The sequence below is a fragment of the Schizosaccharomyces pombe genome, assembly GCF_000002945.2.
Source record: "Schizosaccharomyces pombe strain 972h- genome assembly, chromosome: III".
Lineage (NCBI taxonomy): Eukaryota > Fungi > Ascomycota > Schizosaccharomycetes > Schizosaccharomycetales > Schizosaccharomycetaceae > Schizosaccharomyces > Schizosaccharomyces pombe.
The window spans coordinates 1388257-1410516 of NC_003421.2; the positions used below are offsets into that span (position 1 = coordinate 1388257).

Consider the following 22260-nt stretch of genomic DNA (forward strand, 5'->3'; position numbering starts at 1 on the left):
ATGAGATGTCAATAAGCGCGATGCTTCAATCATTTTCTTGAAACTTATTTTAATCAATAGGAATTATCTACAGATAGGTTACGCTCGATTATTAATTGCGATAAGAATTTACATTGAATTGGTTGCCAAGGCTGGAGATTCATTTTTGAATTCAATACAACAATGAAAACCCAACGTATTATGGTGCTTCAAAAAGCGGTGTAGTAGAAAGTATTTTATTTAACTGCTAGTATCTTCTACGACTGACAATCGTTACTCATTTCTTAGGTGTTTTCAATCCTGCATCTAGGAAGACGATCATCATTCTTACTCTTATTGTTTCCGCCAATATGCTTTTGATATTTAGTTATCTAAATAGTAGGCTGCTTGTATCAGTATAACATGTAGCACCAAGGTATGCGTTACTAACAGTAGGATGGGTTTAGTGGTAGTTGTGCTAACTATAACCAAACTCACCACCAAAAAAAGCAATTTTTAACACAGTGCTATTCAGTACGATAAGATTGAACTGTTTATGGAATAAACACCTTGCAATTAAAGTATGGATTCTACGGCTGGCTCCGATGCTTCCACTCCTACAAATCACACGGTAAGCTCGAAGAAGCGAAGAGGACGCCCTCCTAAGGGTAGTTACGCCGCATATGGAAGTAGTGATGATGATGATGAAGAATACTCTGGGCGTACGCGTCGTAGAAATCGTAATACTCGCCCTAGAGTTTCAGCGCCGTCTTCTAGCTCAACAGTAGTACCGAAGGATTTGTACTCACATCGGGCTACTTTGGAAGATGATGAGCTAAACTTTGGTGTAGTAGATCCAGAAGGAGAGAAAAAAGTGAATGAATTGGGGTATTTGAATGGCGGTCGAGAGTATAGATGTCGAACGTTCACGTGCTTAGGTCGTGGTAATCGATTGTATATGCTTTCCACCGAACCAGCGAGAGCAATGGGCTATAGAGATTCGTATTTATTATTTTTGAAGCATCGTTCACTGCATAAAATTATTGTTGATGATTCTGAGAAATGGGACCTTATTGAACGAAATATTATTCCTCATTCTTACAAAGGCCGTGCGGTAGGTATTGTTGCTGCTCGTTCTATCTTTCGTGAATTTGGTGCTAGAATCATCGTTGGTGGTCGACGAATTGTAGACGATTACTGGGAAGGAGAATTCCGCGCTCGTGGTTTCGTCGAAGGAGAATTAGCTGATCCAGACGATAAATTGCCTCCTCCCGGTATGCCATACAATCGAAATCAATACGTCGCTTGGCATGGAGCTAGTGCAGTATATCACCCGCAGCCTTCACTAGAAGCTCAGCTGCCTGCAGCTGCTCGAAAAAGAAAAAAGGAACCTCCAAAAGATGCCACATGGCTTTTTCAACATGCTAAAGCAACTGCAGCTTACAATAATGATATTACAAAATACCTTGTTCAAAAACAGGATATCGGTTATTTTGAACCACATACTAACTTGTTGCATGTTCCCCTTAATACCCAACCTACAAAAACCCATTGGATTCAGGCAAAGACTGGTACGGAATGTCCTGCACCTAAATTGGATATTCTCGTTGCTCTTAACTCGGATGTGGCTCCACAGGTGTCTATTGCAAATATCCCTCCCTCCGTTTATGCGAGTTGTCCACTCCACGTTCAAGAGGCTATTCGCAAACGTCAAGAACAAGAGATTCGTAGTATTCGTTTGAATAGCATGTACTAGAGTGCTCGTTTTCTTTTAATCCTATTTTGTTTTGGATGTTTTATAATATTAATTTTCAGATTGTATACAGTCATTTATCACACGTACGACGTAAGCCCGAATTATCTTCTTACTCGAGTTATTTACGGAGAAAACATGCGTTAACGAAATCCAAAACTTGTTAATCAATTACTTTAGTACTTTGTTTTTGCTTAGTAAAGCGGAAAAAAAGATATTGTCTACAAAAATCAGATGTACATTCAACAAAACTATTAAAGAAATGATGGCGCGACGTTTCCATTGAATGAAACGTTTACCAACCGAAACCAATCGATTAGCTTGTATCCTCTCACTTGTCCTAATCGGTCCAGCCGAGGGCGAAGAATATTATGGAGGATTGTTTGATGAATTATTGGGCATGGTCAGGTCGTAGGTTAAAAACTTTAGGTAAGTCAAAACGTGGCTTTGGCGAAGGAGTATTTGTGAGAAGAACGATTGCTGTTATAATGAATATTAAATAAGCAAAACCGATCACCATCCACATTATAAAGAAAAAACCATTGAATCCCTTCAAATAATACACCAGGTCGACAATATAAGCAACCAAGTGGAGGACAAGGAAAACATACCCGAATTGTCGAAGAATGATAAACTTCTTCATCGTCGCCTGGGTGTACATTTTATATGTGAGCTCACCTCTTACTGCTATCCTGTCGTACCCTGCCATGATGATGAAACCGAGAGAAGTAGATATTCGTGTAACGTGCTTCAAAAAAAAAGAGCGTTTTAAGCAGACGAGAACGGTAAATAAAAAAATGGCTCTTCACGACAAATAAAAAAAAAAGAATGGACTAATTTTCAAGTCCAAGGTGTGTCGCAAAATGTATCTCATCAATATTAAATAGTGAGATCATTCGACGTAATAAATCTTCTATGGACTGAAAGCTATGATTTTTTTGGCATTTTACATTCATCCATTTCCTTGTGTCCTAAGATTTTTTGTTTACTTAGTCTGTTTTGATTACGAAGCAATGAGTGCAAGAGGATCCATTTAACTGCAAGAATTTCGATCACAACTTCCAAACGTCGAGTGCAGAGAATGGATTGACAAACAAAGTTATTATTCTATAAAAGACCAAACTGATAATTTTACTGTTTTTATCTCTTTTCATTGCGGATACAATGTGCTTTACCGCTTTATCATTTTTATAGTAACTATTGAATCATCGAATCTGGAAAATGGTACAGATTTATCACTCGTTGCTGTTGCCGATTTCATCTTTAACACTATCAATATTGTATCTATTATTGCCATGATTTTTTATACTCTTAAAAAGTTCGATATTGAAATCACTAGAGAAGTAATGGATTATTTTACAAGATATTTTGACGGACAGAAATTGAAGAAAAATAACGTATAAATTCAATCATTTAGTCACCTTATTCAATGTTTTTCTAAGAAACAACGCTTCAGCATACTAGCTTTAATGGAAAAATTAACGAAATTCAAGTTTCCATAGAATGGGTGGTGAAGTATGAGAACACATAAGCTGTTAAACTTACAAAATTAGCTTTTAGGAAATTACCAAAGAAAAAAAATCTCAGAAGGAAGAAGCTCAATGTGAATTGCTAATCACCGCAATAAAACTTATTTGGCATTCATTCCGTGACGTTGATCAGGTTCAGTCATAAAGACTGGAGTGTATTTATAGAGGATCATTAGATATATTTTCATCATCGGTCTGACTCTTTGGCTCAAGGCATTGCTTATGAGGAATTTGGTTGACTAGAAAACCTAAGGAGCTGCCAATAATTGATTTGAGGATTATGTTATTAATTTTACATTTTTGGGACCTTCAAATTTTTAAAGTGCATTCATCTTGCTCATATTTTGTATAAAGTTAACAGTGGACCAAGGTTGGAGCACGCCGTCTGCCGGAACTGACATAATACTGAACAGCATAAACTTCATAGTTGTTTGTGTCGTGTTTATTTTTGGTACTTATAAACTCAATATTCTTTGCAAAAAACATGAGCTAGATGAATATTGAGAGATTTCTGAAAAAGCCGTAGTATGAAGAATGAATTTTTATATACAATTTTGAGTCTACAAATAAAATGTACACGTATCCCGCCTAATACCATTTTTGTAAAGTGACTTGTATAGTATTGTTGAGAACAACAAAAATGGAAATGCCCGCTCAATTTCTTTTAACTTTGTGCAAAAGAATAAATAGTGTCCAGTAGCTTACAATTGCAATAAAGAAGAATTTAACTTTTATAACTTGAGATGAAACAAAAATAGATAATTAAATAAGCAATAATAATAAAAAAGAAACGAGAATCTCGAATTTTCAAAGTTTTAACTACCATACTCATTTCGTCTCGACAAGCTGTTTTGTGTTGATAATTTAAATTGTTTAATTATGAGAAATTAAAAGTCTAAGCACTGTAAGTTGACTGAAGTAAAAAGAGTTACTTTCGAAAACGACTCTATTCAAAATCCCTACATCGTATTCATTCAATAACGACTACCGCTGTAAAACCCAAATAATCATTCATTACTTTAATTAACAATCATCATACAAAACAGATTTTTTATAAAGAATTTTAAAAGGATTAAAAATGCATTATATTATTGCTAGTTGTTAAAAGAATTAAACAGAAAAACTTAAACATCCCGAGGAATAATTAGAGAAACAAGAGAATAGAGAACATGAAAGAAAAATACAGACCTCATTTAGTTAGCGGCAGCAGCCTCGATGGGAGGCTGAATACGAGTAATTTGCTCACCAACGCGAACAATCTTTTGTCCTTGGGTATCCTTCATAGGGAGTTGGGCACCGGCACCAGACTTCCACACCTCAACCTCCATACCACCGCGAACAACGGCGACACGATAAGTGGAAAGCAAGTTGTGGGCACCATTAGTGTGGTCATAAACACCACCGTTGAAAGCAGCAGTGGCATCCTTACCGAAAGCAGAACGCAAAAGGCCTTGACCACCTGGGTGCTCGAAACCGGTCATGTCGTGAACAACACCATTGATGAGAACCAAGGGACGAGTCTTGCTTTGCTCCAAAAAGTCTTCGAATTCCATGACGGGAAGTTGTTCAAGAGGAATACCCCAGTTAAGCTTGGCACGCCAGCGGTCCAAAACCTTTTGCTTTTGTTGAACAATACCCTTTTGGATTTCGTTGTCAGGGAAAGTGTTGAGGTTGTAGGCAAGACCAAAGAGACTGGCAATGTAGATGAAGATCTTGGTGGGATCATATTCGTACCATCTAAGACCGTTACGGTAATCGTTGGGGAAAGCATGGTGGTAGTTGTGGTTGCCCTCACCAAGAGTGACCAAGGCGGTGATGAAGTGGTTACGGGCACTGTTGGTGTCGTCAAAGGGTTGGCTACCGATCAAGTGAGCAAGAGAGTTAACACAGAAGGTAGCGTGGTGAACAAAGACCAAACGGCAGACACCGGCATAGAAATAACCACCACGGTAATCACCCCACAACAAACCGCAGAAGAGAGAAGGGAAGATGAAGGCCATGAAGCTAGCAATGGGCAAGAAGTGACGGTGGTTGAACATGACAAAGGGATCCGAGTTCAAATCGGAGACATCGGAGCGACCAATACGACGGGGGTTTTGCAAGATGATCATCCAACCGACATGAGCATACCAGAAACCCTTCTTGACGTTGTAGGGATCCTTGTCGGTATCGGTGTAACGGTGGTGAGCACGATGGTCACGAGACCACCAACGAATGGAGCCCTCAAAGGCAGCAGCACCACCGGCAGCCAAAAAGTATTCCAAAGGCTTCTTAGCCTTGTAAGCACGATGAGACCAGAGACGATGGTAACCGGCAGTGATACCCAAACCAGAGTAGGCGTAGTATATAATGGCGAAAATCAAAGTCTTGGTTTGTAAGGGAGTGGTAAAGACACCATAGATGGCGATCATGGGAAGACCAAAGATAAGCATACAATGAAGCCAATTCAAATGTCTCCACCAGTTTTGCATGGTCCAAGGTTGTTCTTGGATATGCTTGGGGGCCTTGGGATCCCATTTGCGTTCGGGAACGCTGGGGACGACAGGAATAGTACGCTTGCGCATAGAAGCGTTACCCTCAGTGGTGGGCTGAGTGGTAGCGGAGGAGAAAGCAGTTGCAGAAGGAGCAGTCATATTGTGAAGAAAAAATAATAATAAAAAAAAAGGAAAGTGAGAAGAAATATAGAAAAAAAAACTAGTTCCAAACTTGGTTCTTTATAAACAAAGACTTGGAAAAAGGTCTACAGGCACCACAAAACAAAAAAAGAAGAATTCTAGAAAAAGGAAGAATTCAAGAAGTTAAGCGATGTTTCCAGACGTACAAGTAGTATAAGGGTTTTTTACGTATTCTCGCAAAAAAACCTAAAACTGAATGTAGAAGGGAAAAAATGAAGAGGCAGTAAAGAAAAAAAAAACTTTTTCGATACTAGCACACGACAAAAGGCTAGAGAGGCACAAAAAAAATAAAATAAACAAAGTTGTATAATCAAAGATACAACGAGATTCTAATTTATAGGTAGAGAAAAAAAACAAGCACCAATCAAAAGAGAATCAAAGGAGCTGTAAGAATTTCGATAAAAAGGTTCGAATCAATCAAAAATCAAAAAAAAAAAAAGGAAAAAATCAAAGAATTAAATGTAATGTAATTTAATTGTTTGATTTGATTTTATTTTGTTTGATTTCAATTTGATATAATTTTCTCGTTCCGATTTCCTAATCTATTCCACGTAAATGGGAGGATATGTGGGTGGAGGTAAAAAAAAATGGAATACCAGGGTTAAACAAGCAGGCAAAATAAACGTGCTCTGTACAAACAACCAGACTGATCCTCGATACAGTTGGGAATCGTCTTTGGCTGATATGGAGAAGAGCTAAGATGACGGACAAGCAAGTATGGGGGATGCCCATCCTTATATAGCGAAGCGTGAGACGAAATGACGTTGAGTCAACTTAGGTTAGGGTTTACGTGAGGAGGAGTCTATGGCGAAAAAGGACGGCAAGTTGGGAAGCAAAACCAGGGTAACGTAGCGGTGCTAATCAGCGCGCCGATAATAGAAAGAGAGGATAAAATGCAAGTTTACCCTAGGGGGAAAGGCGTCCGAAGGCTCAGGGGGGGAAGGGTTTGGAGGAAAATGCGAAGCGGCAATGAATTTGGACGGATTGGTTTGATGGGGATGGGCGAAAGAACGGCGGAAATCGATGGGAGATATGTGGAGGAAGGGAAGAAGAGTAGGCAAAAAAGAAAGCGAGTAGGCAGAAAAAATGGATGAAAAGAGAGAGAAGCAAGAAGGTTTTATGATTATAAATGTAAAATTATATTTGAAAATGTTTTAAAATGTAAAAAAGGAATTGAAAATTTGGGGAAACATTGAAGTTTTGTGGGTTTTTCGATTTTTTTGTTTTTTTTTTTTTTTTTTTTTTTTCGTTTTTGAAAATTTGGATGGTTTTTGTTTTTTTTGGAGGTTTTTTTTTTGGGACACTGTTTTATCTAAACAAAGGATGAGTTTGGGTAGCGAATTTGGGCATTTGTGCTTCGTTTCGTTTCGCTGTTTGTAGAAAAGATTGCGGTTTTGACTTGATGTTTATCTTTGGGTTTTTTGCCAACGCTCAAATCGTCAAGGGAAGAAGGATCTGATAAGCGGGAGTGGAGGAGTAGAGAAAGCAATGAAAATAACCAAAAAAAAAAAAAAAGAAAAAAAAAAGTGAAATGTAATGTAATGTAATGTAATGTAATGTAATGTAATACAAATGACAAGGAATTAGAGTTAGAATTAGAATTAGAATAGAATAAAATAAAATTAGAATAACAAAAAATGAAATTAGAATAACAAAAAATGAAATAGAAATGGAAATTGAAATGATCAACATGAATACTATGAAACAAACCTTTGCTAATAGTATAGAAATTCCAACATTATGGATTGCACACATATTGGCAATGAAGTAGCGCACCGCACCGCACCGCGCTGTCTAGCCCAGTGAAACCGAGAGGAAAGAAGGAAAGAAAATAAAAGAAAAAGAAGAAAATAAAAAGAAAAAAACGAAAAAAATAAAAATAAAATGGCAAAAAGCAAAAAGCAAAATTAGTTGAATGGAAATCGCAAAATCGCCACGAAATTCAAACTACCACGAAATCTAAAAGTCTACTACGTAAACGACTAGGACAAGTGAGAAAGAGGCAAGTGTCAGTAAAAAAGCAAGCATAGATGAGCCAGGGTGAGCATTTGTAGAGAGAGTTAAAAATGGATTTTCAATATTGATTACATTACAACAATCAATCGATCATATCAACAATATCGACAACACAATTTAAAGCCAAGCCAGTAAATACTCGACAATCAAGCATACTAAAATTAACATTATTAAAAATCAACATTACTAAAATTAACAACAATCCATTCCAAACAATCAACGATATTTCCATATTCATTTCTTTTTCTTTTCTTTCATTCCATTTCTTTTTCATTTTCTTTTCACTTGGTTTCTTCAAAATCCTCTTTTCGTTTGTTTCTCTCTCCTCTTCCCCTGTCCACCTGACTTTGACTCTCGCCTCGCTTTCCTTAACGCTTCATTGGACCTCCTCCTTATCTTAACGAGCTTTTGTGTACTTTGGTGGAGTTTTAAGATTCTGCACTAAAGTAGCCCTCCACCAATCCCCGTCCACACAGATCCCAAACGAGGGGAACAATTGCCACACCCCTTCGGTGGTTGGGAGGCTTGCCGTGGGAACCTGACAGGACAAGTTCTTGTAGCCAATCACAGACTCATTGATAACGGCGGGGCATTTTGTGGACAAAAGCACGATCAGCGGATGGACGAGAACTTCAGGCTTAAGGAGACGTAAGGAAGCGGTCAAAAGGTGTACTATTTATAGAATTTCCCACTTTTTTTTTCTTTTACGCGGAAAATCTTTTTTAGGTGGAAATTGCAACTCGTTAAAACGGGGTAGAGATTGGATTGGATTGGATTGGGATAGGGATTGGATTTTGGTTTCGGTTTCGGTTTCGGTTTGGGGTTCGGTTTGGGGTTCGGTTGGTTTTCGGTTTCCATTTCGGTTTCGTTAAGGGATATGTCAAATCCAACTTGAACTTGTTTTGAAAACAACTCTCTTTTACTGTTTCTTTACAATTCCTTTCTCAATACAAATCCAATACGATACTGTCTTGCACTGTTTGGAATAGCATTAGCATTAGCTTTATTTTACCTATTTTATTTACTTTTCATTTCCTTTGTAATTGCTGTGTGTTTACTTTTTACGTTCTTTTCTATGTCGCATCTGCATTTGCATTTGCATTCGCTTTCGCACTCACACTCGCACTCGCACCACACTCGCATTTTACATTCTTCTCGTCAACCTCCCATTGTACTTGTTTAGCGGAAATATCACTCGGTACTTTTTAAGCATCTTCTTCTCTCTTTTCAAACAATTCGGTCGGTTGAAGCTTAACTAGTTTAACGTTTCGTAAACGAAAAACCCGCAGAGACATTGGTATTGCACACAAAAAGCACGCATCCAAACAAAACAAAACAAAAATTCCAATCCAACTCGTTGAATTGGAATTTTCAACCCCATAACCAATCGTTCAACCCAAATTCCAACTTGTTGGAATTTCTTCAAAAAAAATAAACTCAAAAATATTCGACATTGGGAATGGGTCCAAGAGGAGTAATGCCTAATGGATTGATTTGGGTGTGACTTTGGGTGTAATGACATTTGATGTGTTTAAAATCTGTAGTTTCATGAAACGCCGGATGCTTCCAGTATAGTCTTTTCAACCATTGATTGATATGAGGATAGTTGTGACGAATGGTACCAATGTTGCATTTAAAGTGTTGTACATATACCGGGTCAAAGCGTACAATCGTCGTATACAATCGCACATCCGTCTCTGTCAAATGATCTCCAAGAAGAAACGGTCCTTTGCTTTCCTTCAAAACCTGCTCCAGTCGATCGAGCCCTTGAAACACAACGCGCACGTTCTTCTCGTACGCCTCTGCCGTCGTGGCAAACCCCGTCTTGTAGACGCCGTTATTGACGGTATCGTAGAAATAGTCGTTCAACTCGTCAATCTTCGTCCTCAGCGACGATGGATACAAATCGACCACCCGCTTCTCCTCATCCTCAATTACCTCGTTAAAGGCATCATTAAACATACGGATGATTTCTGCACTCTCGTTGTTCACTATCGTGTTGTACTTGGAATCCCACAGCACCGGCACTGTAAACCGCATATTGTAATTGGGATCGGCGCGAAAGTATAGATTGCGAAGGTACGGACTGTTGTACAAGGGATCCCCTGTACTATCGTTCTCCTTATCAAAGTTCCACCCGTTCGGTCCCATAAGCCAGCCTACCACATGCACAGGGATCACATTTTCTAGACCCTTGAGTTTTCGTACAATCAGTGTTCGATGAGCCCAAGGACATGCATAACTCACGTAAAGATGATAACGGTCCTTTTCTGGCTGGAAATACTTGTGCTCAGGTGAGATTCTCTCTCGAAAGGAAGATACTTGTCTTCGAAATTCGCCATCCTTTGAGCTCCAATCGGTAATATGAGTGTTGGACATGGTTCTGATGAAAAAACGTTGCTGTACCACTCGATTCGTCAAACGTGAAAATTTTCTGCAAAGCAAATCCATGCCGAATTTATACAGAGGCAAATGGCAAGTACATGAGTAAGCATGGTGTCATGGGGTCCATGGTTGGGATTGTATCGTTCCCCATCCACATGGCCATTCATCCATTCATTATTAGTAAGACTGATTTCATTGTGGAAGATAAATTAGAAGAAAGAGTGGAAGTTTAACGAAGTAAAAGGTGCTGGGATGTTGAAGAATTGCGATGCATACCGTGTACGTTGTTAAATGAAAATGGCAAAGTACTTTAAGAAATACGTTGCAAGATTTTAGAATGGTAATGCCTCGCATCGCTTTAGCTCGTTACTTGCATTCACACTCGCCCTCTATGTTGGACGTTCAGTTGCCTTACAACCTTACAGCAACACAAATTACTTTACGTAGCGAGCAGTTTACGGATTGCTTTAGTTAGCAGTAAACCCCGATATAGCGTTTGGATGATCGACCATCGATCGTTACACACAGCGAAATAAACAAAAAAATCATTGTGACAAAATGATGGTGTCAGTAAAGAAATGCAATGCCTCATTGAGTGTTGTTCCTTTTTCCTTTTTCATGAATGCCGTTATTTGAAAAAACTTATTTGACCGACTTGCTTGGTTTGTTAAAAGTCGTTGAAAACTAGTGGAATTCAGTTACAGGTTGATTTTTAGATTTCTCTATTTTGTTTTGTCTTGATCTAGCAATTAAAGTATATTTGTGCATAAATCTAATTGAACTTACAAGTTATCCTTTCCTTGAAAATGAACAGCAATTACGTTCCCTTGACAAGTTCGGTAGATGTGGAAGAGAAAATGGAATCGGAAAATGGAGTTGATTTAGGAAATGATATTGACTTGGAAAAAGGTTTACCTCTAAAATACAATTCGGAGAATGAGAGCGGTTTGCCTTCAAATTCAGGTACGGTTTATTGTTTATCATAAAAAAATGCAATAGTAAAGAAAGTTTTACTTCTTGTCTAACTGTTAGTGAACGTTATGTGCAATCAACTCTAGAATAGCACGCACGTTCGTCTTCCTTTCCCAATGAACTAATTTTTTCATTTGTATTAACTATTCGTAGCTTCTTCATATTTAATCAATCCTGATCCTACGATGGACCTTGAAGCGCAAACGTTCAATCACAATGAATCCACGACCTCTGTAGGCCATGACAATAGCAACTCTCCTCCTAAATGTCGGAAAACTTGTTCATCTAATAAGGTGTATAGTAATGAGGTGCCTCTGTTATTTGTTTTTGTGATATCTATTTCCATAGTCTGTATATTTGATCTTGTTATCTTTGGTTGTCTACAGTATAACATGGTTTCTATGGACGATTTACACGTAATGCAACGTTTATCGTGGTTCTGTGCTAGCCTTGCTCTTTTGTTTATTTTAATGCGTAAGTGAGACATGGAATTGTACTATACTCAATAACTAATTCATTAGGCTACTATGATTTTTGGACCAAGGCATGCAAAGATGGAATCAAGCACATTTTTAAGAAGTGGAAAAACACGCCTCTTGCTTTCCTTCAAGTGCTTATATTCAACATCATTGGCTTTTTCGTGCGAAAAGGTCTAAAAGACAGTTTTGGCGAGCAATGGGGGTTGAAAACATCTCTCTTTGCCCATGTTTCCTTTGCTACTATGAGCATCTTTATCTTCATTTTTGAAACATGTTCGTTATATACCTGTTATTATATTCTAACCATGTAGTAAAACCAGGATCATGCAGTGTCGATTGGATCGCAAGGATATTGAAAGCGGTGGTATGTTGCATGGGAGACATTTTATGATGAGTTGTTTTACTAACAAAACTTTATAGGTGTATTTTCTTGAAGATTCAGATGAATTGTAGCATTCTCGTTATGAATAAGATCACTAAACAAGTTGCGACCTTTGATTTTATTGCATACTTTGTCTGTCATACGAATGGCATTGACTAGCAAATTGCTTGAAAGTATTAACGATTAGTTTAAACTACTCATTATATTTTTGCATACGAGAGCTTTATGATGATCACCACGTAGAATAACCGTTTTCAGAAACAGTTAGCTCAACTTATGAAATTATAAGATTCATTACTTCACAACCTCGATCAAAAGTTGTTTCATTAATACTTTTGCTATGTACGGTTTTCCCTCCATTTTGGTTTTTCTGATGAACCAAACATGTCGCTTATTGTATATGCTTTAATTCAAACAAATTTAATGTTTACAAAATAATGAATAGCATAATAAAACATTGTGACTGTCAGCAATACTACACTACGCTATAATACACTACGTTGCGTATCACTATATGTCACATGTTCTAATTATATATAGTACCATGCATGATACGATATTGAGATTGATCTTAATGATAATCTATTAAGATCTATATTATCTGAATACTATAAATAGAGCTACTGCTGAACCTCGTTCCTCAGTTCAGTTATGAGCTATATTAGTGATAGGTAACATTATAACCTAATTAATACAATACCTATACTCAGTTGCTACTCATATAACCTGTGTAATGTAATATGATAGATCACAAGGAAAACTCACCGCAGTACTACGTATCCTTAAATCAGATACCAAATTGCGTAGCTGACATTATATTATACTACAACGTTTTGCTTCTCAAAAACGTTTAAGGAAAGCTAAGTTGGGGTGAATAAAAAGGGCAGTGACAAAATAAATGTGTCAGAAGTAATTCACTGCCTCGTTCTTCTTTTTTTATGCCATTGTTTGAAGGAATTAGTTGGAAATTTGTTTGAACGATTTTATTATTTTGTTAAAAAGTCTTTAAAGCGATTGGAATTGGACTACAGAGCGAATATTCTTGAATTCGCTGTTTCGTTTGTCGCAATTATAGCAATTAATTCGCGCATGTATTTTATTAAATAAAGAATGATCTTATTATTATGAAGAATAATTACACTTCCTTGAAAAGTTCTGTAGATGAAGAAGATGAATTGAAGACAGGACATGAAATTGATTTGGAAAAAGGACCACTCCCAGAACATAATTCGGAGGGTGAGAGTACACTACCTCCATATTCAGGTAAGCGTTGCAAACAATAAAAAAGAAAAATCAATTAAACTTACATCTTGCTGTTGCTTTAAAATAACATGGTTGTGGTCATTGTTTACAGTTGGCATCCCCAACACTAGATCATCAAACATGCGCACATTGTATTTACTCATGTTATGAACTCACGTTAAGTTATCAAAATTGGAATATATATTTCACTCATTCTTTAAATATTACACGCCAGGCTAACTATAAATGCAGACATTTCGAAACTTGCTAATCTTGTACCTGAGGATTCAAGTACAGGACCTACAGAAACTGCAAATCCCAATGTCGAAAGAAGACAAGAATTCAAAGATTTGCATCCAAATATATATTCCCTTCTGAGACTACTAATAGCAGTTCTAGCAGTTAGTGTTGTCTTTTTTACTGCATGGGGTTGTGTAAACCCGTTGGAGAAGTCGACGTTTGGCAAAATAGCATTCTTTGTTTTAATTGGCTTAACATGTTTAATCCTATTGATTACTATGATTTGTAAGCTACGAATGAAGGTGTTATTACGCTCTTTCACTAACTCATCAGTCTTCTAGAAAATCTGAACCAAGGCATGTGGAAAGCAGTAAGCAATTTCTTGAAAAGTGGGAAACCATGCGTCTGGTTTTCGCAGAAGTCTTTTTATTTAACATACTTGCTGGATCACCACGATTGAATTTAAGATACATTTCTGGCGAGAGATGAGGATTCAAATGCTCTTTGGCTAATAACGTTATCTTTGCTGTAATGAGCGTCCCCGTTTTATTGCTGAAACAGGTTCGATATTGACTAAACATTAATTTATATTAACAATATAGTGGAACCTGGATTAATCGGAATAAGCATTATGAAAAGATTAATAGGAGATAATGGTAATGATGGAAAGAGACTATTTTGTGGAAAATCGTTTGCTATCATCTCCAGATTGTGATGCCAGACAGCACGCGAACAGCGACACCGCTATTCCATTGCGTGAAATGAATCCTGAAAGTGAAGCCTAATTATATTGCTAGCTTTACTATTGAATTACAAAGGCGTTTTCTCATGAGACTTCTCTACAAGGATTTGCAATGGGAAGAAGCATCTTTGTAATTGTGATTTACCCAAACAAATCATGATGTGTTTAGGGTATATCAAATGTATTTTTAATGCATGATTTCATTTCCTGACGAATTGGATCAGCAAGTGCTTTGCTTAAAAAATTCTGCGATGTTGGATAACATGTACTGGGCATCGAATTTTTAATTTGTTATGGACGCGATTTATGAAGATTAAAAGTATGATTTTATTTATTCGGAAAACAGTAGTTCACTAATTAACTGTCATAATTAACTAATGAAATTGGGAAACTCTCTAGTCGTCCTAGCATACTCATTATATATTCAATCATTGTTTCATTCAAATCTTTGTCTAACTCGTTTTTCTCATTTTCTTAATTTTTTAATGATATTCGAGTTTAATTTTTTTATTCTCTTTACTTTGTTATTTAAAAAAAACTTTAATAAATGGTGGGAAGCATTGTGATAAAAATCGATGCATCAGTTATCTTAATAAAGTTGACGGCAATTCCTTTATCCAAGCAAATTCTTGCATCTGGCTGAGTGTAAGAATTCGTAGCAAATGCTATTACTTTTGCTCGGTATAAAACCCTTTTATTACATTATTATTTTTTTTTTGGTATTCCAATATTTTTTTTGCAATACAATTGAATCCACATTTCTCAATTTACTTGTAACCTATTTGAGAGTAATGATAATGTTAAGCAACACAATATTGTTTATTAAAATTAATATTATAGTAATTCATTACCTTAGTAATGGAATTACAGAGACCATTGCACTTTTGCGCATCATTAAAAAAATTTATAAAGGGACGCATGGATAACTATGGGTTTTGCACCCCGTTTCGCTAAGGCAACTCTTAATATAGCCGTTATCTCAGTATTAGAGCGCTCGGTATAAGGTGAGTAAATAAATAAAGGAAGTGAAATGCAATGTTTGCGAGGTGGAAAAACTGAGCTATTATGGAATTCCTATCTTTGCTTAGTTTTATATTAGTCGGAAACAATGGTAAAGCTCTGCAATCGATTTATGCAAGCATGGTGAATGGGCCTTATGCATGTGTGCGATCAATTTTATCAACGCTAAACAAGCAGTAGATGTAGCCTCAATACTATATATAACCCGTACTTGTCTAAGGATATGGATAATTGTATGCAAATATACATGCAAACACGCATCATCAAGGATTGAAGAGGCCAGCTATGTTTGAAAGATCATGATTCATTGAGTTGGAAGTAAACGACAAATAAAAAATCGAAAAAAAGTATAATTGCAAGTACAAAGACAATTTAATATAATAAAACCAAATCTCCTTGATTAAAAAAAAGTGTTTTGGAAGTTAAAGGGAACGCCAATGTAAGTAAATAAATATCGCGGGTAATTTCCTCTTTGTTCTTCGAGACACAATAAATTAAATGAAAATACGAGAATCAAACACAGTAAGACATATCGTTGGCTAATCACATTCCCAATGCTTTCTTATTGCACTGCATTTACGGAATTCTCATTTGAATGGATTGAGTCGGATTGAAAATCAGCGCCACCGTCACACCATTCATATGAACCACTTTTTTTATTTTGATAAAAGGGTGTTCATTTCTTCACTTTCTTCTATTTCTTCGTTTCCTTCGTTCTCCTCTTCGAGCGATGGATAACTGGGAGGAGGTACCTCTTCGGCATAAGGATAATAACCACCGGCATTGAGCGCCATTTCATCTTCTCCCGGTTCCTCAATTTGTCTTTCATCTACAAGTTGAAAACACGGCCACACAAGGAACAGGAACATCACAAGGAATCCAGCCGCCAACACAGTATTCATTCCCAACACCCATCCCGGCACACCAAAACTATAAACGATGGAGCCAACCGCAAACTCCATGAAGCATGGGATTAGCATGTAAAGAGCTCGTTTTGAAAGAATTCCTTGTATATGACAATTCTTTTCAAATGCTTCGAAGTAAGAGTAACGTCGTCGAATTTGCTCGCGAGGGACGGCATGGATGAATACATTATCCACAGTCATCGTAGGAAAAGTGAATTTACAGGAAGGAATTAGGAATAAGTACGTTTCAAAAAGTCAAAGTAAAGTTTTCAGGTATTTTTTATTACAACAACGTCATTCCGATGTGGTTTTCACTATACCCGCTGCTACACTGAGTAAAGAGGGAGGATACTGCGGTTAGCCCAAATGTGGAAAATGTCCTTGAACCCTACCTACCCGAAGCAAGAAATCCGGTGTTGGAAAGCGCTGAAGGAGCGACATTCACAGTTTGATTTTCTTTTCTTTTTTTCTATTCTTGGACATCTGTTTTGATTCTTTTCTTTCTGCTGAACAGTTTCACGATGGCAGCAAATATCTCGAAACTTGAAGCAATTATTGATAATACACCGAATTCTTCCCCAGACCCAGAAGTTTCTCACAAGTTATGGGTGTCCTCTTTAAACAAATTTCAATACACACTTCCTCTTTTGATTAGTAACTTTGCTGGGCTCGGAATTGCGTTCATTTACTGCCTGATCGCTTTCATTCGAGAAATGTCGCATCCTTCATCCAGGAAAGACACAATGGAGCACGGGTTGCCCATAATTTTGTGCTCTACGTTGATGCTTGTTGGAAACATCCTTTACTATTTCTTGTCGAAACATCCGCTTAAAGTCACCGTTCCAGAGGATTTGGTGCAAATTCCTATGCAACAAATGTCCAGTCCCGCTCAAGAAGCACCTTAATTGGCCGTATATTTTGTTTCAATTATGTTTTTGAAGTGCTTGTCTAATATAATAAGGAGAATGCCATAATCGGTGACATTGTGAGCCGAGTTTTTGAGGCAGACATGTAGAATAGATGATAATTTGTATTTTATTAATTAATCTGTGAATGATATATTAAATGAATTGAAGTTCAAAATGAAATATGAAGAGGTGTCGAAAATATAGGAATAGTACAAACCAGTATATCGAACAGTGCTCTAAATTTTGGAAGATGAGTTCGTTCAGGGTCGATGTATTCAACACACTTCCATTTCGCATTACGAGACAAGTTTATGAAACGAATACGTTTTAGATAAAAATAGTATTGAATTATTAAGTTAATTTTTAGATTAGTAGTGACTTAAATGTTGAATAAATATTAAAGGAGTAATAAGATTAAAGGCAGCGGAATGGAAACGAAATATTTTATAACAAAGTGAAACAGGCGTAAAGGAATAGGTGCCCAAAAGCGATATATGAAGGTGTTATTAATACCTCTGATATGGAGAAGAGTTGAATGTATCTTCTCTTGCTTTAAGATTCTCTTGAAAGTCCTCAACTTCACCTCGTCGAATTTCAACTGTCAGTTTACGAGAACCTATAAAGAGCATCGCAAGTACTATGAGTATGAGTAAAGCATTTACGACAGCATCGATCATAGCAATTACTTGAATAGCTGATGGAAAACCTTTAAAGATGAAAGTAAACACAAGAATGAAAAGACGGCAAGACACGATGAAGGAGATAAAAGACATAAACAAAAAGTCATAATTATCAGCTCGTTCCTTACCGGCTTCATACGTTTTCTTTTCAATTAGTTTTTTGTATGTGGCACCTTTAAGTAACGACTGGAGTTCCCATAGTTGAATGGATTTCTTTGGATTCATATTTTTGTGGGAGGCAAAACAGCTAGTTTGAACAAATCCGTTTAAAAACAAGAAAAATTGCGAAAAAATATTAATATGAAATAAAATGCTTAAAAGTCAAAGGATTTCGACAATCGTTGTTAATGAGTAATTGGAGCGCAAGACCAGAGGTTTAACGATTTTGATATTCAACCAATATATTCAATTTCTCTGCCTACACAATCCCGACCTAAATATTCTGTATTATTTGATAAATATTTATTCTTCTTATGCAAAAGCATTTTCATTTTCTGGCCAATATCTGCTAAATTTTGTGTTATATTTATCAACATGACACAACCTGACATTGAAATAGTTATCAAGGAGGATTTTACCTATAGGGAGTGTTCAGATGTTGCGAACGATGTGTTTAAAAAAACTCAATGGCTCTTGTACGTTTTCCTTTTCATAATTTTTGCCAATTGTGTTGTTGATGTTAAGTATTATTTTGAGGGATTTAGTCATTCATTATTATTCGTCTATTTTTTCTTGACTTTAATAATTCTTCTTGTAAGTTTTATGGGATTTCATTATTTGAATAGTATTCCTAAGCCGGAAGCTGAACCTGACTATCGAAAGAAGCAAGAGTCAAAGAATCAGGATTTCCTTAAAAGTCAATCTAATGAACCTTTAGAGTACGCCTCATCCTCTGCAGTTGAACTAGAAAAAGAAAAAAATACGCGAGAGGGCTTAACAATTCTTGAATCTAGTTAATTTTGTATCCATTTGGCATTTGCATCGACCTTGTTTTTGTTTTGTGTTATGTTTATAGGTTTATTATTTATATTCTTCCTTGGTGTGACAATTTTTTTTCTTTAAAACAAAAGAAATTAAAGAATTTGTATTTTATTTATTTTTCCATTTTGAACTACCATATTGAATGTATTCTCAAATTATTAGTATACAGGTGTAATGTCACTCATTTGAATGTAATCAGAAGAAAAGTTATTCTCTTGTTCAAGATCCCTTTGAAACTCCTCAACTTCTCCTCGTCGAATCTCAATTTGAGCTTTCGAGAATTATAGAATAGCAAGCTAACAACTGAGAATGAAATCTACTGTTAAATCTGACACATCTACTTTCACGGTTTTAAGAGACTTAAAGCCATCAGACATAATTGCTATCATAATGAGTAAGCGGAAATCCACGTAGCATAGTCCAGGAAGAAATCCAAACCATAAATAGTTTTCGTGATGTCCCTTTGAAATTTCATCTGATTTTTTCTCAATCAGTTTTTCGTACGCAGTACCTCAATGCAGCGACTGGAATTCGTACAGTTTAATGGATTCACTTGGACTCATCATATATGATACAAGCAAAATAGCCACGTCAACAAAGTTCTTCTAATGTCTGAAAATCAATTCAGTTATCAGATTGAAATATTGCTATCAATTCAAGTCGAATAATAGGAAAATCTTTCTCTGTGGTTGATGATTTAAATATTTAAACCAGACCAGGGGTTTCACAATTTAGTTAAGAGTTACATTTACGGACTTTTCTTTCCACAAACCTCACTTTTTACTGTTTTATTTTTTGAATTTTGCTGGACATTTTTTTAAATAGCTTCCATTTCTTGCTAAACTTGTTTAAGTATTCATTTGTATTCGTTTTAATTGATAGAGGCATTGAACGTTGAGTCGAAATGAAGGAGTTAATCTATAAACCGCGTTCACAATTTTTGCCAATATTTTTACTTGGTCTTTGAACGTTCTATTTTTCTTGTTTCTTGTGACACGTGCCGTTCACATTGCATTTTAACTAAGAAACATGGCCACAGTATGGCCGTTCTAAAGATGATGCTCCTAAGATTGATCAAAAGTAAAGAACATTGTTATACTATGGTTATCTCTTTTGCAGTGTTATCCATCCACTATGCTTGTGAATGCTTTTTGTATCCTAAATTGTTTGATTCTCAGCGCTCTCCTTCACCTTTTTTACGTTGGTTGTTTTCAGTTCTAGGTGTTTTAATGTCTATGGATGTGTTTTGTATTTTATACGCCTATCCAAGTGTTTATTTACACTATGTAAGCGAAGAACCTAAAAAAAAATTAGAGAATCCAGTCTCAGCAATTAAAATCGAAATGAAATTTCATGAAGTCATACTTTCTTCCTATAAATGGATGTAAATAATTTTTCGTAAAGGAAGTATATTCATCGTAAATCTTAATTTTCTATTTCGCTTGTCATTCGATGTCGATTTTGTTTTCCCTACGAGTCAAATGTCAATCTCAACTAGATGGTTTAAGAATTAAACACCCTCTAATTCCTCCCTTCCTTTTCTTGATGTTGAAATTTCTTTCTCATTACTACAATTCATAAACTCCTATCAACTAGAGAGAATTGCGGTTGATAAGTTTTTCAAAGGTTAGCAAAACGGTATATGCATAAAGTCCCATATACAATTCAAATATAAAAAATTAATTGTTCTTTTCATCGTTGATTTCGTTCCAAATTTGCTCGATAGTCTTCCACTTCACCTCGTCGAATCTCAACGTTGAGCTTGCGAGAACTGAAGTAAAGTATGACTATAATACACACTAAAGCTATGCTGTTTATGATAGCATCGGCTACAGCAGGCAGTTCACAGTACGTATTTTTGTTGAAGAGACTTATAAAGAATATGATCATTCGACTTATAACAAAAGAGAAAATAAATAAAGTAATAATAATTGGTAAAATACCATCATTACTCCGATATTTAATAGCTTCATATGTTTTTTTATTAATTAACTCTTCATATGCTTCGTCCTGAAGCAGCGACTGGAATTCTTGCAACTCGATGGATTCCTTTGGGCTCATATCTTTCGTCTAACAAAACGCAGTTAATTGAACACTTTTAAATCACGAAATTTGAAAATATAAGAAAAATGGATTTTTCAGTAGCTGAAAACTTAATTTAATTGAATTTCATTATTTGTGGTTAATAGATTGTGCACGCAGTAGTTAGCAGGGGTTTGAAGAGAAGTTAGCCTTTTCAATCTCACTGTTCGGGAAAGGCATTTCATTTTCCTATGTCTATTGTTGACTCAAGATTGGTAAATGTTTACAATTAAGAATAAAGTTTAATTTCCAATAGCTGAATTTGCATCTTTCTTTCTCTTTCGTTTCGATATGGCGTCCTTGGACATTCATTTATATGTGAAGAAGGATTTAACCTACGGAGAGTGTGTAAGGGTCGCAAAAGAAAAGTATAAGATAATTCACCGGCTTCTATATATTTCTATTATTTTCCTTTTCCTCAATTACGTTGTCGACATTGTGTGTTATGTAAAAAATTACAATGGTTTTTCTTTTTTTTGTTGGGTTTTTTTGAATCTTGGCGTTATAGGTATAATAATAACGGTGATTATCTATTATATTTCTATTCCTAAACCAGATGCTGAGTCTGAGTTTTTAAACAAACCAGACTCATTGAACCAGAACGTTGGTGAAAGTCAATCTAATGAACCTCCAAAGTACACTTCAACCTTTATGGATGAGCTTGATAAACAGGATTAAAGGAGTACAAAAATGGTTAGTCAATTGATCTGAAGCGCAATGATCAACCTTTGGTAAAGCCAAATCCTTTTACTGTTGAAGTTTATCGCTAAATTTTTGCTAGACTTAACAAACTTCAATTCTTCGTACCTTTTTACTAATATATTTAATTCATTTTAAAAATAATTCAAACACTTTTGTTTAACGGAATCAACGGCATCGTCAGCTGGTTGTATCGGTAGTGTCAAATAGTTTTCCTATGTTTGTAATGAAATTTTTTGTTTTTTAATTCTGTACTTCTGTAACAATTGTAATTGTTCTATGGCTATTTTTTTCCCGTATAATAATCTGAAATTTTTGCCAGAATATATTCTCAATATTTTGGAATTTTTTTACTATTTTACAATCCAACAAACTCGAATTTTACGATAAATGCTTTTCTAAGAGCCATGCAAAAATTTTATTATAATGTTTTAATATTTTTTGATATAATATAAAAATAATAAACTGCAATGGCTATTTATTGACTGATATTAGTATTATAATTTTCATACAACTATAAAAATACATTGGCAAAAAAGAAAAAATATTGAAAAATCCTAAATAGATACGATGAAATCGATTTCTAACAAAAATTAAAATTAAAATAAAAAA

General features: G+C 35.8%; 10 protein-coding genes, 11 long non-coding RNA genes and 1 pseudogene across 22 annotated transcripts, besides 1 other annotated feature; 10 read left to right on the plus strand and 12 right to left on the minus strand.

Moving 5' to 3' along the window:
• Positions 1 to 448: 448 nt before the first annotated feature.
• On the plus strand, positions 449 to 3832 carry rsc7 (RSC complex subunit Rsc7). Its single transcript, NM_001023158.3, has one exon. The coding sequence runs from the start codon at positions 542 to 544 to the stop codon at positions 1712 to 1714; it is 1173 nt and encodes a 390-aa protein (NP_588169.1). The 5' UTR covers positions 449 to 541; the 3' UTR covers positions 1715 to 3832.
• SPOM_SPNCRNA.7348 lies at positions 1546 to 2462 on the minus strand. Its single transcript, NR_196686.1, has one exon. It is a non-coding gene; the product is annotated as a non-coding RNA (long non-coding RNA).
• SPOM_SPNCRNA.7349 lies at positions 2606 to 2812 on the minus strand. Its single transcript, NR_196687.1, has one exon. It is a non-coding gene; the product is annotated as a non-coding RNA (long non-coding RNA).
• A 455-nt stretch (positions 3833 to 4287) lies between the features above and the next one.
• Positions 4288 to 6620, minus strand: ole1 (acyl-coA desaturase). The gene has a single exon (NM_001023159.3). It carries the CDS (start codon positions 5871 to 5873, stop codon positions 4434 to 4436), a length of 1440 nt encoding a protein of 479 aa, NP_588170.1. The 5' UTR covers positions 5874 to 6620; the 3' UTR covers positions 4288 to 4433.
• SPOM_SPNCRNA.7350 lies at positions 6556 to 6767 on the plus strand. Its single transcript, NR_196688.1, has one exon. It is a non-coding gene; the product is annotated as a non-coding RNA (long non-coding RNA).
• Positions 6768 to 6807: 40 nt separating this feature from the next.
• SPOM_SPNCRNA.7351 lies at positions 6808 to 7053 on the plus strand. Its single transcript, NR_196689.1, has one exon. It is a non-coding gene; the product is annotated as a non-coding RNA (long non-coding RNA).
• Positions 7054 to 7189: 136 nt separating this feature from the next.
• On the plus strand, positions 7190 to 7504 carry SPOM_SPNCRNA.7352. The gene has a single exon (NR_196690.1). It is a non-coding gene; the product is annotated as a non-coding RNA (long non-coding RNA).
• On the minus strand, positions 7210 to 7532 carry SPOM_SPNCRNA.7353. Its single transcript, NR_196691.1, has one exon. It is a non-coding gene; the product is annotated as a non-coding RNA (long non-coding RNA).
• A 110-nt stretch (positions 7533 to 7642) lies between these two features.
• SPOM_SPNCRNA.7354 lies at positions 7643 to 8640 on the minus strand. Its single transcript, NR_196692.1, has one exon. It is a non-coding gene; the product is annotated as a non-coding RNA (long non-coding RNA).
• A 291-nt stretch (positions 8641 to 8931) lies between these two features.
• gst4 (putative glutathione S-transferase) lies at positions 8932 to 10492 on the minus strand. The gene has a single exon (NM_001023160.3). The coding sequence runs from the start codon at positions 10380 to 10382 to the stop codon at positions 9369 to 9371; it is 1014 nt and encodes a 337-aa protein (NP_588171.2). The 5' UTR covers positions 10383 to 10492; the 3' UTR covers positions 8932 to 9368.
• A 630-nt stretch (positions 10493 to 11122) lies between these two features.
• wtf11 (wtf element Wtf11) lies at positions 11123 to 12565 on the plus strand (the record flags this gene model as incomplete). Its single annotated transcript, NM_001023161.3, has 5 exons — positions 11123 to 11279; positions 11442 to 11762; positions 11810 to 12040; positions 12079 to 12131; positions 12188 to 12565. 5 exons carry the CDS (start codon positions 11123 to 11125, stop codon positions 12218 to 12220), a joined length of 795 nt encoding a protein of 264 aa, NP_588172.1. The 3' UTR covers positions 12221 to 12565.
• SPOM_SPNCRNA.1192 lies at positions 11760 to 12552 on the minus strand. The gene has a single exon (NR_150050.1). It is a non-coding gene; the product is annotated as a non-coding RNA (long non-coding RNA).
• Positions 12566 to 12613: 48 nt separating the features above from the next.
• Positions 12614 to 12962: an LONG TERMINAL REPEAT.
• A 186-nt stretch (positions 12963 to 13148) lies between these two features.
• On the minus strand, positions 13149 to 15140 carry SPOM_SPNCRNA.7355. Its single transcript, NR_196693.1, has one exon. It is a non-coding gene; the product is annotated as a non-coding RNA (long non-coding RNA).
• Positions 13274 to 14416, plus strand: wtf12 (annotated as a pseudogene). Its single transcript has 4 exons — positions 13274 to 13412; positions 13644 to 13916; positions 13965 to 14192; positions 14234 to 14416. Coding segments are annotated over exons 1-4 (823 nt in total).
• Positions 15141 to 15194: 54 nt separating the features above from the next.
• Positions 15195 to 16645, minus strand: SPOM_SPCC622.01C (uncharacterized protein). Its single transcript, NM_001023163.3, has one exon. It carries the CDS (start codon positions 16497 to 16499, stop codon positions 16050 to 16052), a length of 450 nt encoding a protein of 149 aa, NP_588173.1. The 5' UTR covers positions 16500 to 16645; the 3' UTR covers positions 15195 to 16049.
• On the plus strand, positions 15271 to 16020 carry SPOM_SPNCRNA.7356. Its single transcript, NR_196694.1, has one exon. It is a non-coding gene; the product is annotated as a non-coding RNA (long non-coding RNA).
• Positions 16611 to 18111, minus strand: SPOM_SPCC622.03C (uncharacterized protein; the record flags this gene model as incomplete). The annotated part of the gene is made up of 1 exon (NM_001023165.3): positions 16611 to 18111. One exon carries the CDS (start codon positions 18109 to 18111, stop codon positions 17713 to 17715), a length of 399 nt encoding a protein of 132 aa, NP_588175.1. The 3' UTR covers positions 16611 to 17712.
• Positions 16820 to 17411, plus strand: SPOM_SPCC622.02 (uncharacterized protein; the record flags this gene model as incomplete). The annotated part of the gene is made up of 1 exon (NM_001023164.3): positions 16820 to 17411. One exon carries the CDS (start codon positions 16820 to 16822, stop codon positions 17201 to 17203), a length of 384 nt encoding a protein of 127 aa, NP_588174.1. The 3' UTR covers positions 17204 to 17411.
• A 309-nt stretch (positions 18112 to 18420) lies between the features above and the next one.
• On the plus strand, positions 18421 to 19002 carry SPOM_SPCC622.04 (uncharacterized protein; the record flags this gene model as incomplete). The annotated part of the gene is made up of 1 exon (NM_001023166.3): positions 18421 to 19002. The coding sequence occupies one exon, from the start codon at positions 18421 to 18423 to the stop codon at positions 18841 to 18843; it is 423 nt and encodes a 140-aa protein (NP_588176.1). The 3' UTR covers positions 18844 to 19002.
• SPOM_SPNCRNA.1193 lies at positions 18745 to 19594 on the minus strand. Its single transcript, NR_150051.1, has one exon. It is a non-coding gene; the product is annotated as a non-coding RNA (long non-coding RNA).
• A 237-nt stretch (positions 19595 to 19831) lies between these two features.
• On the minus strand, positions 19832 to 21074 carry SPOM_SPCC622.06C (uncharacterized protein). The gene has a single exon (NM_001023168.3). It carries the CDS (start codon positions 20926 to 20928, stop codon positions 20560 to 20562), a length of 369 nt encoding a protein of 122 aa, NP_588178.1. The 5' UTR covers positions 20929 to 21074; the 3' UTR covers positions 19832 to 20559.
• A 166-nt stretch (positions 21075 to 21240) lies between these two features.
• On the plus strand, positions 21241 to 21887 carry SPOM_SPCC622.07 (uncharacterized protein; the record flags this gene model as incomplete). The annotated part of the gene is made up of 1 exon (NM_001023169.3): positions 21241 to 21887. One exon carries the CDS (start codon positions 21241 to 21243, stop codon positions 21625 to 21627), a length of 387 nt encoding a protein of 128 aa, NP_588179.1. The 3' UTR covers positions 21628 to 21887.
• Positions 21888 to 22260: the final 373 nt, after the last annotated feature.

Bases quoted from the DNA above. Each gene is read 5' to 3' on its own strand.
- rsc7 (NM_001023158.3), top strand. From the start codon at position 542: ATGGATTCTACGGCTGGCTCCGATGCTTCCACTCCTACAAATCACACG.
- ole1 (NM_001023159.3), bottom strand. From the start codon at position 5,873: ATGACTGCTCCTTCTGCAACTGCTTTCTCCTCCGCTACCACTCAGCCC.
- gst4 (NM_001023160.3), bottom strand. From the start codon at position 10,382: ATGGATTTGCTTTGCAGAAAATTTTCACGTTTGACGAATCGAGTGGTA.
- SPOM_SPCC622.01C (NM_001023163.3), bottom strand. From the start codon at position 16,499: ATGACTGTGGATAATGTATTCATCCATGCCGTCCCTCGCGAGCAAATT.
- SPOM_SPCC622.06C (NM_001023168.3), bottom strand. From the start codon at position 20,928: ATGAGCCCAAAGGAATCCATCGAGTTGCAAGAATTCCAGTCGCTGCTT.